This window comes from Paroedura picta, chromosome 12 (genome assembly GCF_049243985.1).
Source record: "Paroedura picta isolate Pp20150507F chromosome 12, Ppicta_v3.0, whole genome shotgun sequence".
Taxonomy (NCBI): Eukaryota; Metazoa; Chordata; class Lepidosauria; order Squamata; family Gekkonidae; genus Paroedura; species Paroedura picta.
This window is the reverse complement of record NC_135380.1, coordinates 34603780-34618519: the sequence shown is the minus strand read 5'-3', so window position 1 is coordinate 34618519 and position 14740 is coordinate 34603780. Positions and strand designations below refer to the sequence as shown.

Here is a 14740-nt window from a genome sequence, read left to right as displayed (position 1 = left end):
CTCTAGTGGCTAGAAACTACCACTAGAGGTTCATCATGGTAAGGACTCCAGAATTTGATGAGCTGAGAGCCAAGGTGATAACCGATACACTACAACTTGCAAACATTGGAAGTCTCACAATCACTGAAGAAGACAGGGGAAACGGGGAATTGAGTAACCTGGGAACCCGTTCTGATTGTGTTCAAATGAGAATGGACTACTAGAAGAATACTAAATGAATATCTGATTTGACTTTATATGCCTGTGGAATTCCATTTTGAATTATATTAGAAACCACCCTGGCCTGTCTGCTGTGTGTCTGCAATCAGGACACATGTGTAAGATCCTTGGGGAAAGGCTCTCATTTGAATGGCGATAGAGACAAGGCTAAAAAAGGGCCAGATGCCTAGCTCTGCTTGGACTGCCACTGGTCCAGTCCATACCCTGCCTACTTCTTGCAAGCAGGAAGCTGACTGTTTGGAGACCTGTTTGGATGTGTCCAGGGGAATTGGGAGGCATCCAGTTTGCACAATTATACTGTTCTCTCCCACAGTAGCTGACTTTTGCACAGCAGCCAGATTTCACACTTTTAAAAGGCAGATAGTAAAAAGAATCATAGAACCATAGTGTTGGAAGGGGCTATACAGGCCATCTAGTCCAACCCCCTGCTCAACGCAGGATCAGCCCTAAGCATCCTAAAGCATCCAGGAAAAGTGTGTATCCAACCTTTGCTTGAAGACTGCCAGTGAGGGGGAGAAGAAAATTGAGATCTTTTCAGGAGCAATCTTGGTGATCCGGGGGTCCTGGAATCGATTGAGCAGGTGGGCAGCCTGTAATCTAGAGAACCAGGTTCGATTCCTCACTCGTCCTCATGCAACCAGCTGGAAGAGGATACCATGGTCAGACCATTGAGTCAGATTAATGGCTTTTGCAGGGTACTGGGTTTTGGCAGGATACTAGAAGAACGTTACATTAGTCAGGGCTGAGATAGCTCAATGGCTGACTTATGTGCCAGGTAAGGAATCAGAGAAGGAGAGACAGAAATCTGCTCCTTCAGGCAAGGAGAAAGGGGGTGACTTAAGCAACTGGGTAGACACATGGAGTAAAGAAGAGAAAAGAACGCAGGGGAGAGCTTCTTGACTTCTCAGCATGCAGAATTACCATGCTATCAGTGGATGAAGAGCGCCATGGAGTACAGGAAGGCTTCAAGACAGAAGCAGGAGGTGTGCTGAGCATTTAGAGAGAGTGTTATGCAGTGGTTAGAGTATCAGATTAAGACCAACCTGCTTCAAAACCCCATTCTGCCATGGAAGAAGAAGGTTAGTTTTTATACTCTGCTTTTCACTACCTGAGGGAGTCTCTGAAAGAACTGTGCCTAGCCCAAGATCACCCAGCTGGCTGCCTATGGAGAAGGAGTGGGGAATCTAACCCAGTTCTCCAGATTAGAAGCTGCTGCTCTAGTTGTGAACCGCCGCGAGTCCATGTGAAGAGTGGTGGTACACAAATAATAAATAAATTAATAAATAATAAAATAAACTGACACCAAGAGGCTCTCAAGAAAGATCTAATACAGCGGATCTCAACCTGGGGGTCGGGACCCCTTTGGGGGTCGAACGACCCTTTCACAGGGGTCGTGGCAGGGTGAGGAGCTTGGCTGTGGTAAATCGAGAAAGACGGTTGGTCTATCTGGAGCAACGGAAAAGAGCGAGATCGGCATGGTGGGACAAGAGGCAGAACTGAACTGAGAAACCTCAGGAAAAAACCCAATTTATATACAACTATGAACAATGGATCTTCACGCCATTGGTCAGTTTCGGTTGAATTTCTGTGAAAGAGCATTTGCATAATTTTATGGTTGGGGGTCACCGCAACTTGAGGAACTGTATTCAAGGGTCACGGCATTAGGAAGGTTGAGAACCACTGCTCTAATATAATTATTCACTACCTACAAAAAATTTCAGATAAGGTTCTCCATCCAATTATAGAATATTTTTGAATGAGCTATAGGCTTGGAGGTCCCATCACCAGATCAAATAAATCATAATATTAAAAAAATAATTCCCAGGTGCCATACACTTGATTGCTACATTGAACTGTAGCATTTTGGTTACTACTCATTGTCTTAGGGAAGGCATGGAGAGTTCAGCCAGGATCAAGCGAGGGGAATAAAGAGAGATGAGTAAGGAAAGACGGAATTGGTCCCTGATGTAGAGTGTCAAGAACAGGGTAATGTTGCTCTTGCCATTCAGTCTGTAATTGCTGTACTTTTTTGTTCTGTTTCTATGGCCAGATTAGTCCTTTTAAAATGTTACCTCTGGGCATATCCCACTGTCCTTCCCAGGAACACATGCCCTCTGTGATCTTCTTGATATCCACAGTCACCATTTTGTCTGAAACAGGCAGGATGTGTATCTTTTGCTTTTGTACATGTATTCTGAAGAAGAAAATATGTACAGTTTCTCTCATTGCCTGCTGTCTGATTCTTTAAGACAGTGGTTCTCAACCTGGGGGTCGGGACCCCTTTGGGAGTTGAACGACCCTTTCACAGGGGTTGAAGCAGGACAAGCAGTTTGGCCAGGAGTGGGGGTCCACACAACAGCCTTGTGTGATAAATCGAGATAGAGCGTTCATCTGTCTGGAGCAGCAGAAAAGAGCAAGATCAGCATGGTGGGACAAGAGGCAGAACTAAGCTGAGAAACACCAGGGAAAAAAAACAATTTCTATACAATCATGAACAATGCATCTTCACGCCATTGGTCAGTTTCGGTTTAATGTCTGTGAAAGAACACTTGCATAATTTGATGGTTGGGGGTCACCACAACATGAGGAACTATTAAAGGGTTGTGGCATGAGGAAGGTGGAGAACCACTGCTTTAAGAGGAGATGCTGGGGATCAAAGCTGGGGGCTTCTACCAGGCAAAGGAGATGCTGTGTCCCTGAGGCACAGTCCTTCCCAGAGCCGTGTGAGGCTGTTCCATGCAGACAGACAAAGCACAACAGAGCTTTTTCATGCATTTACTTCTTGCTTAATTAATTCCTGTTCTCTGTCACCATTCAGGAATCAATACCTAATTTATGATCCACTGATACACAGGTTAAGAAAATAAAGACAAAAAAAGGCTCCAAATGAAGCCAATTTTTATGAAGCTCATAAATACAAGGCCAAGGAAGGTGGTGAGGTGACCTCCTCCTCCACTTGCAGGAGGTAATATTCAGAATCCTCTCGCAGACTTTCAAACAAGCCCCTTGGAAGATGAATTTCTATCGCCATGGTGACAGGATTGTGGCCTAGCTGGGTCACCTTCTAGCGCAGAGATTTTCTCCCAATTCAATTATGGGACTTCAAAGCTCTACTTCTCTGCAGGCCTCGGAGCTGTTAGTTCAAGGTCTTCATTTGTTTACTTCATGCTGCGGGTTTGTCTGGGCTGAAAGATCAACCCCAAATCCTTACGAATTGTTATTGTGCCTGTTAATGTGACAATGTGCCTGAACTTGACCTGTTTGTTGTTCTTTCCTATTTTGCACTGTCAGCTTCCACCTGGAAAAGAAAGGAAGAAACTGGGGAGCGGGATGAATTCAGGACTTGGGGATGTCAGTCTCCAGGTGGGACCTGGGGATCCCCAGGAATTTTAGCTCATCTCCAGACCAAAAGAGATCAGTTCCCCTGGAGAAAATATTTTGGAGGGTGGACTCCACAGCATGATCCATCTCTTATTTTCTTGTTTTTGGTTTATATATTTAAAAGGGGGCCATATAGACAATGGAGCAGAGTTGTTCTCTCTTGCCCCAGATGGATGGACCAGAACCAATGGGGTTGAATTCAAAAGAAATTCCATCTAAACATCAGGAAGAAGTTCCTAATAGAGTGGTTTCTTTGTGTAACAGGCTTCTTCGGGAGGTGGTGGGTTCTCCATCTTTGGAAATTTTTAAGCAGAGGCTGGATAGCCATCTGATGGAGAGGCTGATTCTGTGAAGGGGATGGCAGGTTACAGTGGATGAACGATAGGGTTGTCCTGCATAATTCAGGGGGTTGGACTAGATGACTAGAGGCCCCAACTCTATTATTCTATGATTCTATATATTGTATGGGTTCTTAATTGGCTCTGTATTGGACATGATGGTTTTGTTTTGTTGTGCTTTCCTGTTGAGCCACTTGTTTTGTGTATGAAATAAAAAACTTAAAAAAGAAAACAGAGCATCAGGACAAAGCAACCTGCCTTCCCGACACAGCTGCTGGTCACGTTGTAGGCATTTGGAAACTGTGCACTCCACTTGGCGGTGTCCATCACAGCCTGATGCAACAGGGCTGACCAAGAGAATCCCCAGATCAGCTGTTCGGCTTGCCAAGCCATCTGCTTACCTCAGAGTGAGCTTTGCACCTGTGGGGGAAAAGATCTCTTCCACATTCCACAGGAACCCTGCATTCTTGGCAGGCCAACAAATCCCCTTCTCCAAACTGCAGGGGTGGGGTGAGCAGAAGGATTCAGGCTATGAATTCATCACAGCAACTGTCACCTGTTCCCCCCTAAGGAAACCTCTCAATGGACTGGTCCATACATACTGCACAACAAGGTGATAGAAATTGACTCTACCATTTCAGGCTTGGGAGGGGAAGATGCTATTTTGAGTGTTCTCTCCATGTAACATGTTGGGGGGCAGCCTTGCAAAACAGGGAGAAAAACTCTAGCCCAGGCAGCTTCTTGCTGTGCTAGCTTTCTACTTGCAGAGAATTTCTGAAGCAAAAAGAGCCGTTCAAAAACAAGTTTCTGAATATGAAATAACACCTACCTCAAAGGGTTATTTAAAAGGAGGGGGATATATAACACCCTGAGTCCTGGAAGAAAATACAGAATTTAAAAAAATTCTACTACCTAATTTTTTCTACATGTGCACTAGGATAGGCTAATATCGTAAATAATAATTTGCACATGGTGGGAGGTACATTTAAAGCTCCAGCCTTCTCCCTTTCGCAAGCCAGGCTTTCATCCAGAGCAGGGGTAATCAACCTGTGGTTCTCCAGATGTCCATGGACTACAATTCCCATGAGCCCCTGCCAGCAAATGCTGGCAGGGGCTCATGGGAATTGTAGTCCATGAACATCTGGAGGACCACAGGTTGACTACCCCTGATCCAGAGTCAAGAAGAATTGTTCCTCCTTATGAGACACTATTCCGGCCACCACTCAAAATGTTTTTTACAAGTATTTAGTCTGTCTGTCAGTTTAAGAAACAAAGGCTGCCAAACAAGGATTCTCCACACTTTCAGAACTGAGCTGCAGTGAGCTTTTTCTTGGTGCTCCTCACCTCAATTTTTATTTTCCTGCCTTCGATGTTTCTCGTTTTGGTTTGAGAAAGCACCACGGAGATAGGGAGGAAAACTTGGAAAGGCAACAAATGGAAAATGAGGAAGCTCAGAGAAAACTGCTATAGGGAAATACCCTCAGTCAGTACAATCAAATAAATCAGATTTAAAAAAATAAATGTTAACACACTTCCAGGCAGCCGGTGACAAACAGATATTTTCAGGGGGATTCCAGAACCAGGGTTGCCATCTCTGGGTTTGGAGATCCCTGGAGATTTTTGGGTGTATAACCTGAGAAGGACAGGGTTTGGGGAGTAAAGGACCTTCAGCAGGGTAGAATGCCATAGAGACCAACTTCCAAAGCAGCCCTTTTCTCCAGAAAAATAGATTTCCATTCCTAGGAAATCAGAAGTGGTTTAAGGATTCGCTGAGCCCTAGAAGAGGACAATTGCCGTGGTAGCAGCCAGACTGGGGGCACAGTGGAAAGGGGTGAGACTCCGAGTGTTCTTAAAGAGAGTAAAGGGGGAGGAGAGCGGCTACAGCCCCAATCCATGGGGGCAAGGTACTGTGCAGGGCCCCTGGAAGTGCAGGGTCCGTAAATCATGGATAAAATGGCCCTGCAAGAGATCAGTTATGATAGCAGGAGAACTCCAGTGCCACATGGAGGTAGGAAGCCTTATCAGGTCTTAACAAATGTTGTCAGAATGCTCATTAAGATGGTGACAACCATCCCATTTGTGGGAAGGAGCCTGGCCATCTGAGAGTCGCCACTGGAAAGGCCCTGCTGCAAAACCTGTGGCCATGGGAGCAGGCCTTAAAACCCAGACATGTGGCTGCAGGCTAACCTTGCCAGTCTACTTTGGAAAAATCCTTATGATTTAAAGATGGAGATTACGGAAGGAGGAGTCTAAAATGGGGAGAGACCTCAGCAGATTGCAATGCTCTCTCCAAAGCAACTGTTTCCTTATGGGGAACAGATCTCTGCAGTCTGGAGATGAGTTGCTATTCTGGGAGCCCTTCAGTCTCCAGCAGGAGGTTGGCAACCCAACCAGGTGGATGTGGCATTAGGGGCTTGGGATTCAAGCCAATTTCAAGAGGCCTCCAGCGTTTCAATCCATTTGTTGTTTAAAAGCTTACTGTGTGAGAGCAGACTGTCCCTGCTGCAGATTCAGAAAGGATTTGAGCTAGGAAAACTACAGAAGTAGAATGTGGGGAAAGGTTAGGTTTCAGTTTAGGTGCTGGACAACCCTTCAGCACATCACCAGTGCCTAATTTGGTATCAATGAGTCCCATCAGATGGTGAACACCATTTTAGGAGAGGTATTCCCACCTCTCAGGTATAACAGGGGGGAAGAAATCTAAGAAGTTGCCAAACCCTGTAAAGGTTCAGAGACCAAGGATGGGATGTTTTACCAGGTTGCAAGAGAAGCCCAGCTGATAATAATTATTACTATTGAATTTATAGTCTGCCTTCCTCCAGGGACTCAAGGCAGATTACAATAACAATCTAAACCCCATTAAAACCTCAAAACAAACTTAAAAGTCTCACAAATCATAATTATCAGATAGGTATGAGCAGGGGTAGTCAACCTGTGGTCCTCCAGATGTCCATGCACTACAATTCTGCTAGATTAGCGAAGGGGGCATAAGCAGACAATTGGGGGGCCCAAACTGTGGATGGCTTTGAAGGTCAAAAACAGAACCTTGAACCTGATTCAGGCCATAACTGATAACCAGTGCGGCTGCCTCAGCACAGGCTCGATGGGGACCCTCCAAGATGAACCTGTGATGACCCTAGCAGCTGTATTTTGTATCAGCTGGAGTTACCAGGTCAAGGACAAGGGTAGGCCAGCGGAAAGCGAGTTACAGAAGTCCAGTCTAGAGGTGACCATGGCATGGATCAGTGTAGCCAGACGGTCCGGGGGGCAGGTAGGGCACTAGTAGCTCCCAGAATCACCCCCAGATTCCTTGCTGGGGGTGAGATGTTAAGTTGTGCCTCTACAAAGGTGGGGAGATGCACTTCCTGCCCTGCGCTTTTCCTGCTCAGCCATAGGACCTGTGAGATGAGGAAGAGAATGTCGCCATTTGAGAGGGCTCCCAACATCTATTTTTAAAGCCCCCCCTTAAAAAAAAATATCCAAGGAATCTTCTTAAAAGATAGCTTCCCAAGTTAAACCCTGCCATTTTTACAAAGACTGCTGGAGGTTAATTGCTTTAAGTATTTTGACCATGGATATTATGCTTATGTATTGAGCACCAAGAGCCTCTTGTGGCGCAGAGTGGTAAGGCAGCAGACATGCAGTCTGAAAGCTCTGCTCATGAGGCTGGGAGTTCAATCCCAGCAGCTGGTTCAAGTTTGACTCAGCCTTCCATCCTTCCAAGGTTGGTAAAATGAGTACCCAGCTTGCTGGGGGGTAAACGGTAATGACTGGGGAAGGCACTGGCAAACCACCCCGTATTGAGTCTGCCATGAAAACGCTAGAGGGCGTCACCCCAAGGGTCAGACATGATTCGGTGCTTGCACAGGGGATACCTTTACCTTTACCTTCTATTGAGCACCAACGAAGAGCAGTTGCCGCAGAGGAACTTCTGTTAGTGCCACTAAAACCCCATGCAGCATAGAGGCATGTTGCTCTGACTTTAAAAAGCTGGTTGCTTAATCCTCCATAGGGGGTGTGCAAGAAAACACCACTGCCCCTCAACTGGAGCCCTTTCAGAATTAGGAGAAGTGGGCTCTGTTCTGTGTGTGGCCAGGCTAACAATCCTAGAGGACCAAGCACATGGTCCAAGGTAGGATCAAGCACCGATGGTTCCTATATGTCATGCTCTTAGGATCCCACACTGAGGGATCCAATCATTTTAAATCAGTCATGTGAGATCCAGACAATGGTGCATTGCTGCAGCTGATCCCTTTGTCTGATGTGTATATAAGTTGAGGTTTCCAGGGGGGGGGGGGTTCTGTGCAGTCTTGGTATTAGTTAGCATCACAGAATAATAGAGTTGGAAGGGACCTCATAGGTCACTATGCAGGACACTCACATCCCAATTGCTCATCTACTGTCACCTGCCACCCCTTTGCCTTCACAGAATCAGCCTCTCCATCAGATGGCTATCCAGCCTCTGTTTAAAAATTCCAAAGATGGAGAACCCACCACCTCCCGAGGAAGCCTGTTCCACTGAGAAACCACTCTGTCAGGAATGGATGTTTACATGGAATTTCTTTTGAATTAATTTCATCCTATTGGTTCTGGTCGGTGCCTCTGGGGCAAGAGAGAACAATTCTGCTCCATCCAGTTGTATCGTGTTCTGGCACCAATAAAGAGCTGCAATGATTCCAGTGTCTGTGAGTCACGAGATCCACCGTGGATCTAACAGGTTCCGTGAGGATAAACACACACTGTGAATGTTGGGGAAGCGGCCCATTCTGTGCATGGGAGATCCGACTGCAAAGGTCTTTTATCAGGCTGTGCCTGCATTTCCAGTAATGTACTGGCCTCTGCTGGCCATGTTTGAGCATGACTCTTCAAAGTGCTGCCAATACCGGTAATCAGTTTTATTTCTCATTAAAAAAAAAAAAACTAGGAATAGAAGCTTTTAAAAATGGAAATCCTGGGAACAAGTCATCACATATTTCCGAATGAAAAGTTGGGTAACAGAAAGCAGGAGCTAATCATTTAAACCTGGGATTTTCTACATATAAGGCAAATAAAGAGGATGAGGTAGGATTCCTTTGATGTGAAGATTTGGAGAAACTTTGCCAGAATAGGCAATGCTCATCTGACTTGTTACCATTGCAGAGGAGAGCAGGGGGGGAAGTTCCATCTCAGGATGGGCTAAGACAGGGGTGGGCAAACTGCGGCTCTCCAGATGTCAATGGACTACAATTCCCATGAGCCACTGCCAGTGAATGCCAGCATTCACAGGCAGGGGCTCATAGGAATTGTAGTCCATGGACATCTGGAGGGCCACAGTTTGCCCACCCCTGGGCTGAGATTTATGGAGGTGAACTGGTGTTGTTAAAGACAGCCAGGCTGGAGAAATCCCATAGCTGATGAGTCAATGTGTTTTCAGGTCCTGCAGGGAAAATAATGAATCCCTCTGCTATGAGCAGCACTCAACAACAGGCTCCAGTTTAGGGACGGGCACGAACCAGCTGAAGATGTAAAGTTCGCCACAAATTTCAGCCGGTTCATGGTTCGCAAAGCAATGTTCGTGGAAGGGATCTCGACACAAACATTCCACGAATCTTGATGCTGTCCAAGGTGGTTTGTGAAGGCTTATCTTTCCAGACTGTCTCTGCTCAATTAAACTGTGTCCAAAATCCAGAGGAGACAGAACCCTCCAGCCTTGAAAACACCAATTAAAGCCCTGCAAAGCTTAGCAGACACTGTTGGCTGCCAATAACAGAGCTCCTGTTCTGATCTATGGGATCCGAATGCTATAGATACATGCTCTGCTCAGTTCCACAGCCTCTCTTTACTTGGCCGTTTGCAGTTCCACAGGGGGGCCATGTTAAAAGCGGAATACCAGGGTGTCTTCCATTGTCACTGGGAACTCCTCTCCCCCCCCCCTTGAGTTTTGGCATGAGGTGGGCTCTGAGCCCCCCTGCCTCTCTGTTCACAATGAGCATGGGCTTAGCTAGTGGGTTTCTCAGCTGAGAATCCACATTTTGATAGTGCTCTCCCCCGTTGGGGTCTGGGGCGGTTAAAAGGCCGGAGGACCCTGAGCCACCCTGCCTCTCTGCTCCCGCCAAGCAGAGGAGCTTAGCCACTGGGTTCCTCAGTTCAGGACCTACATTTTATACCGTCCGGATTGTGAACCAACCCCTCTGTGGCATTAAGGTGTGTGTGTGTGGGGGGGGTCCTACACCCCCTGCATACTAGAGACCCCCGTCCCAAGGCAGCAAACCCAGCCTGCCAGCCCACTGGAACCCGCCCCAGCAGTGCTTCACCAGAGGTCTTAGAGCCTCCTTCCCCTGTTCTGTTGCTGGAATTTTCCACAGAGGGCAAAAAGCTGCTAGCCCTGCAGTTGATCGCTCTCATTGGACAGCAGTGAAGCATGCAGGGAGCAGCCTCCCCCACCATGCGACTCCCTGTTGCTGCTCCTGCCTCCAGCAGGGGCTCCTCTGTAGCCCCTCCCAGGCCAGGGTCAGAAAGCACCTGCCCCTCCTCCCACCTTCTCCCTTCCTGGAGCCTGGTTTCCAGCCCCCTTTGGAAAAGCCTGCCTAGAATAACAGAATTGCAAAACAATTAAGCTACAATAAGCTCTGCTATTTGGAGTTGGGGTTTTAAACTTTGATTATAGGACATATTGTGTTATTTTGACCATAACTGTATAAACTCGGTAATGTTATTGTTGCAAATTCCTCTGAAGAAGCATTTTGGGGGTGAAATGCATTGGGAAATTTTGTAAGTCATTTTACCCGTTTTTGCATAATCTCCCTTGGCCATACTATATATAGTGACTGGGGCAGCTCTTTATATTGTTACACTGCTATCTCTTGAGATCAAGATGGATTCCTCCTCAAAGTGTAAAATGGTCAAGAATCATAGAGCTGGAAGGGTCATCAAGTCCAACCCTCTGTACAATGCAAGGAACTCAAAACTACCTGCCCACCCACAGTAACCCCAATTCCATGCCCAGATGATGCCGTCCCCATTCCTACCCTCTGAATCTCTGGCCAGTCTGGTCTGGAGGAAATTCACCTTTTGAATCCAAAGTGGTGATCAGCATTTCTCTGAGCATGCAATAAAGGGCCACAGAGCCAAGCACTGACACAACCCTTCCTGCCCATCCACTCACAATCTGCCTGAGTCCACAGTATCAGTATTTCAAAGGAAACTCTGAAAGCTTCCACAGGGTTTTTGTTACCTGCCTTAACCCACCCCATAGCAGATCCTCTTTCCCTTCCTGTAGGCCAAAAGTGCTCATTCTGCCTTTTGGCCTCCAGAATCCCTATAGCATTGGTGAAACTCTAGCTGTCCATTTGTCCACTTCCAGGGCACTGGCTAGCTCTGTCCCCTCCCAACCTTTCCGTCCACTTTTCTCCTGCTAGTCAGCGAAGAGACTCTCATAGCCTCTGGGTCTGTGCAGAGCATAAAGCTGTTATCCTTTGGGGCTATCAGCATTAAGCCTGGGGTATATGGCTTTTCACCCGATAGCCTCCCTTTCTCGAGAGTCAAAGCAGATAGAGGGAAAATTACGCAAACCACCAATCTGGAAATTAGGCTAGGCCAGTGGTTCTCAGCCTGGGGGTTGGGACCTCTTTGGGGGTCAAACAACCCTTTCATAGGGGTCAGGGCAGGACAAGCAGCTTGGCCAGTGGCCGCCATCCACACAACAGCCTTGCAGGGTAGATTGAAATAGAATGTTCGTCTGTCTGGAGCAGCGGAAAAGAGTGAGATTGGCATGGTGGGACAAGAGGCAGAACTGAACTGAGAAACCCCAGGAAAAAAACCAATTTGTATACAATCATGAACAATGGATCTTCACGCCATTGGTCAGTTTTGGTTTAATTTCTGTGAAAGAACACTTGCATAATTTTATGGTTGGGAATCACCTCAACATGAGGAACTGTTTAAAGGGTCGCGGCATTAGGAAGGTGGAGAACCACTGAGCTAGGCCAATACAGTGGCTGAGCCAAGGCCAGCAATCCCAAGAGGGGATTTGAACCTGCATCTTCTTTATTCAAGCCTAACATAGTCATTGCACCAGGGTTTTACCATGACAGTGAAATGGAACCTCCATGTTCAACAGGCAGAATGCCTCTAAATTAAACTGCAATGATAGGCAGCCTTGTCCTCCACACCTTGCCCGTAGGCCCTTTGAGGGCATCTGGTTATAGCCATTCTTGGAAACAGGATGCTGGACTCCATGAAGCTTTGGTTCCGATCCAGACAGGCCTCTTCTCATTTGCATAGCACCTTTAATCTCAGAGATGAATACAACACAAAAGACACAAGACCCCGCTGTGATGCACCTGTAACATGATCAGCCTCCTCCGGAATTGTATTTCAGACTTGGAACCGAACGGAAAAACCAAACTCGGCCAACGAGAGGTAATGCTATCCTGATAGACCTACATACCTCACACAGGCTCTGATGCAGAAACTGAAAACTGAAAACCGCACACTTGTTGTCTGGGGATTCCAGCAGAACGCACCAGCATCATGCAGGTAAGCGTCTGGCTTTCTTTCAGTTGTTCTGAAAATCCTTCACTGTACACTTACTGCAAAACGCTGATGTGGTAGGCCAAGTTTAAGTCAGTTAACTCCGCAGAACATCGACCAGGTGTGCTAAAACGTTGGGGCAGCAACACGGACTGAAAAGGGTCTGCTCCAATTAAACAGGGCAGTTAACGACAGAATACAAAGAGGCAGGAAAGACTGCTACAGCTCTCACGTCGTCAGCTGAGTTCTGGCCGAGAGCTCTTGCTCAGTTCTCCACATCTCTGTGACTTTGCTCTTTCAAGGGCATTTGGTCTTTAAAGGTAGTGGCAGTAATGGAAATGCAGTTGTTTTGCTTTTCTCCAAATGCAATGTGATCCTTTGCAGATTTATATATTAAAAATACCGCAAAATTAAAAGAGATTCCTCCTCAAGGACGTTTGTGTAAGATTGTGGCCTTCCTTTATTTTAAAGCAATTAGTGCAGGTGTCCTTTTACCCAACCAGGCACCATTTATAACTAATTTAGTAAGTAACTCAGTGCTTGCACAGGGGATACCTTTACCTTTAGGGACCAATTTCTAGATTTAAATTATAAGCCATTTTGGGACAGTCACATTATGTAGTATCTTTCCACATGGAAGCAGCTCCCATGGCCTGTTTTTGGAGCTGGGGGTGTCAAATATCAAGCAAAAGATAATATTCTTTTCCGCCCCCACAGTTAACGTTCTGCCGGCTCCGGACTCACCAATGCTGTTTCATCCTTTTTAATGTTGCCCTTTTCCACGTTTTGCTCTTTGGGGCTGACCTCATTGAAGAATACTTCCTACGGGCCCTCCCCTCTACCTATACTGACATGAAGGTGCTCGAAGCCAGGGAGAAAGCACGCACGTTGGACATGTCCACCCTGAAATCCAACATCTCGAAAGCTTACATCACCAGTAGTTCAGAGGCTTGCGCCCACAGAGAGATCTTCCTACTGGTTCTCACGTTCAGCGACCCTGAAAACGCATCAAGGCGCAACACCATTCGACAAACATGGGCTAACACAACAGACATCAGAGGTTACAGCACTGTTACCTTGTTTGTTTTAGGGAAGCCTTCTTCTGAAGCCACCCAGTTGGAGGTCCTCAAAGAATCTCAGGAGCATCAAGACCTTATTGAAGGAGCTTTCCCCGATTCACCCGAGAACCAAACATTGAAGACTGCTACCGCCCTGGAGTGGGCTGTAACTTTCTGCCCTGGGGCAAGGTTCATCCTCAAAACTGATGAGCAGATGTTTGTTAACCTTGCAAATTTGGTTGACTACTTGCTGAGCTTGAGAACTCATTTCGAGAACATCTATCTTGGGAGAGTGGTCCATCAAGAGGTGCCCAACAGAGACCCTCAGAGTCCCAAATTCGTCCCCAAGCAATTATACCCAGAGAAATACTACCCCGACTACTGCAGCGCAACAGCATTTGTCATTTCACAAGATGTAGCGCGAATGATCTATGTAACGTCTCATGAAGTTCCTCTTTCGATGCCTCCTGGAGTCTTCGTGGGGATCTGTACAAAGAACGCTGGTGTGACGCCTACCCATAGCTCTCGGTTTTCTGGGAAGAAACACATCCAATATAACCGGTGCTGCTACAAATTCATCTTCACCTCAGCGGTATCCCGAGATGGCCAGCTGGTCCAAGAATGGGAAGAAGTTAATGATGGCAAAACTTGCTCCTTGCTGGAAAACTATTACGGCCTACTATCCTGCCGTGTCATGACTTACCTAGATGGGTTTAAATACCTAAACATTGATGCCCTACAGAATGAGGCTCTTCATTTTGCTGATTAAATGTTGGAGCCCCCAATGGGACTAGCCCAGAGTCCCAAGTTTGATATGCCCAATGGACTGATCAAATGGGGTTTTGGGGGAAACTATTTGTTAAATGGCCACTGCATCTTGAGGCAGAGTTCCATAGCTTAGTTATCCCTTGTGTGTTTTCCTTTTTGACAGCAATATCCAAGCACGAGTCACCCTGCAACTGAGAGGGTGGGAGGGGGCTTTTCACCCCTCTCAGCAATGACTGCACAGGCCTATCATTATCAAATGGTCAGACTGCACGACAGCCAAAACATTGACTCTGAAAACAGCTTACGTATGCATTTAAATATCCATTTAAGGATTACTTTTTTAAAAAGGAAAGATTCTTCAAGAGGAAGGTCTGTCTTCAGGGGAACATGATGGTATCACAAGTAAAAAAATAACCCCGAAGCACCACAGGTAAGCAGTTTCCAAAGTACGAGGAAACACCTGAG

General features: G+C 46.6%; 1 protein-coding gene across 1 annotated transcript; it reads left to right on the top strand.

Moving 5' to 3' along the window:
- The first annotated feature begins 13221 nt into the window (after positions 1–13221).
- B3GALT9 (beta-1,3-galactosyltransferase 9) lies at positions 13222–14276 on the top strand. Its single transcript, XM_077306581.1, has one exon. The coding sequence runs from the start codon at positions 13302–13304 to the stop codon at positions 14274–14276; it is 975 nt and encodes a 324-aa protein (XP_077162696.1). The 5' UTR covers positions 13222–13301.
- The last annotated feature ends 464 nt before the right edge of the window (positions 14277–14740 follow it).

Bases quoted from the DNA above. Each gene is read 5' to 3' on its own strand.
- B3GALT9 (XM_077306581.1), top strand. From the start codon at position 13,302: ATGAAGGTGCTCGAAGCCAGGGAGAAAGCACGCACGTTGGACATGTCC.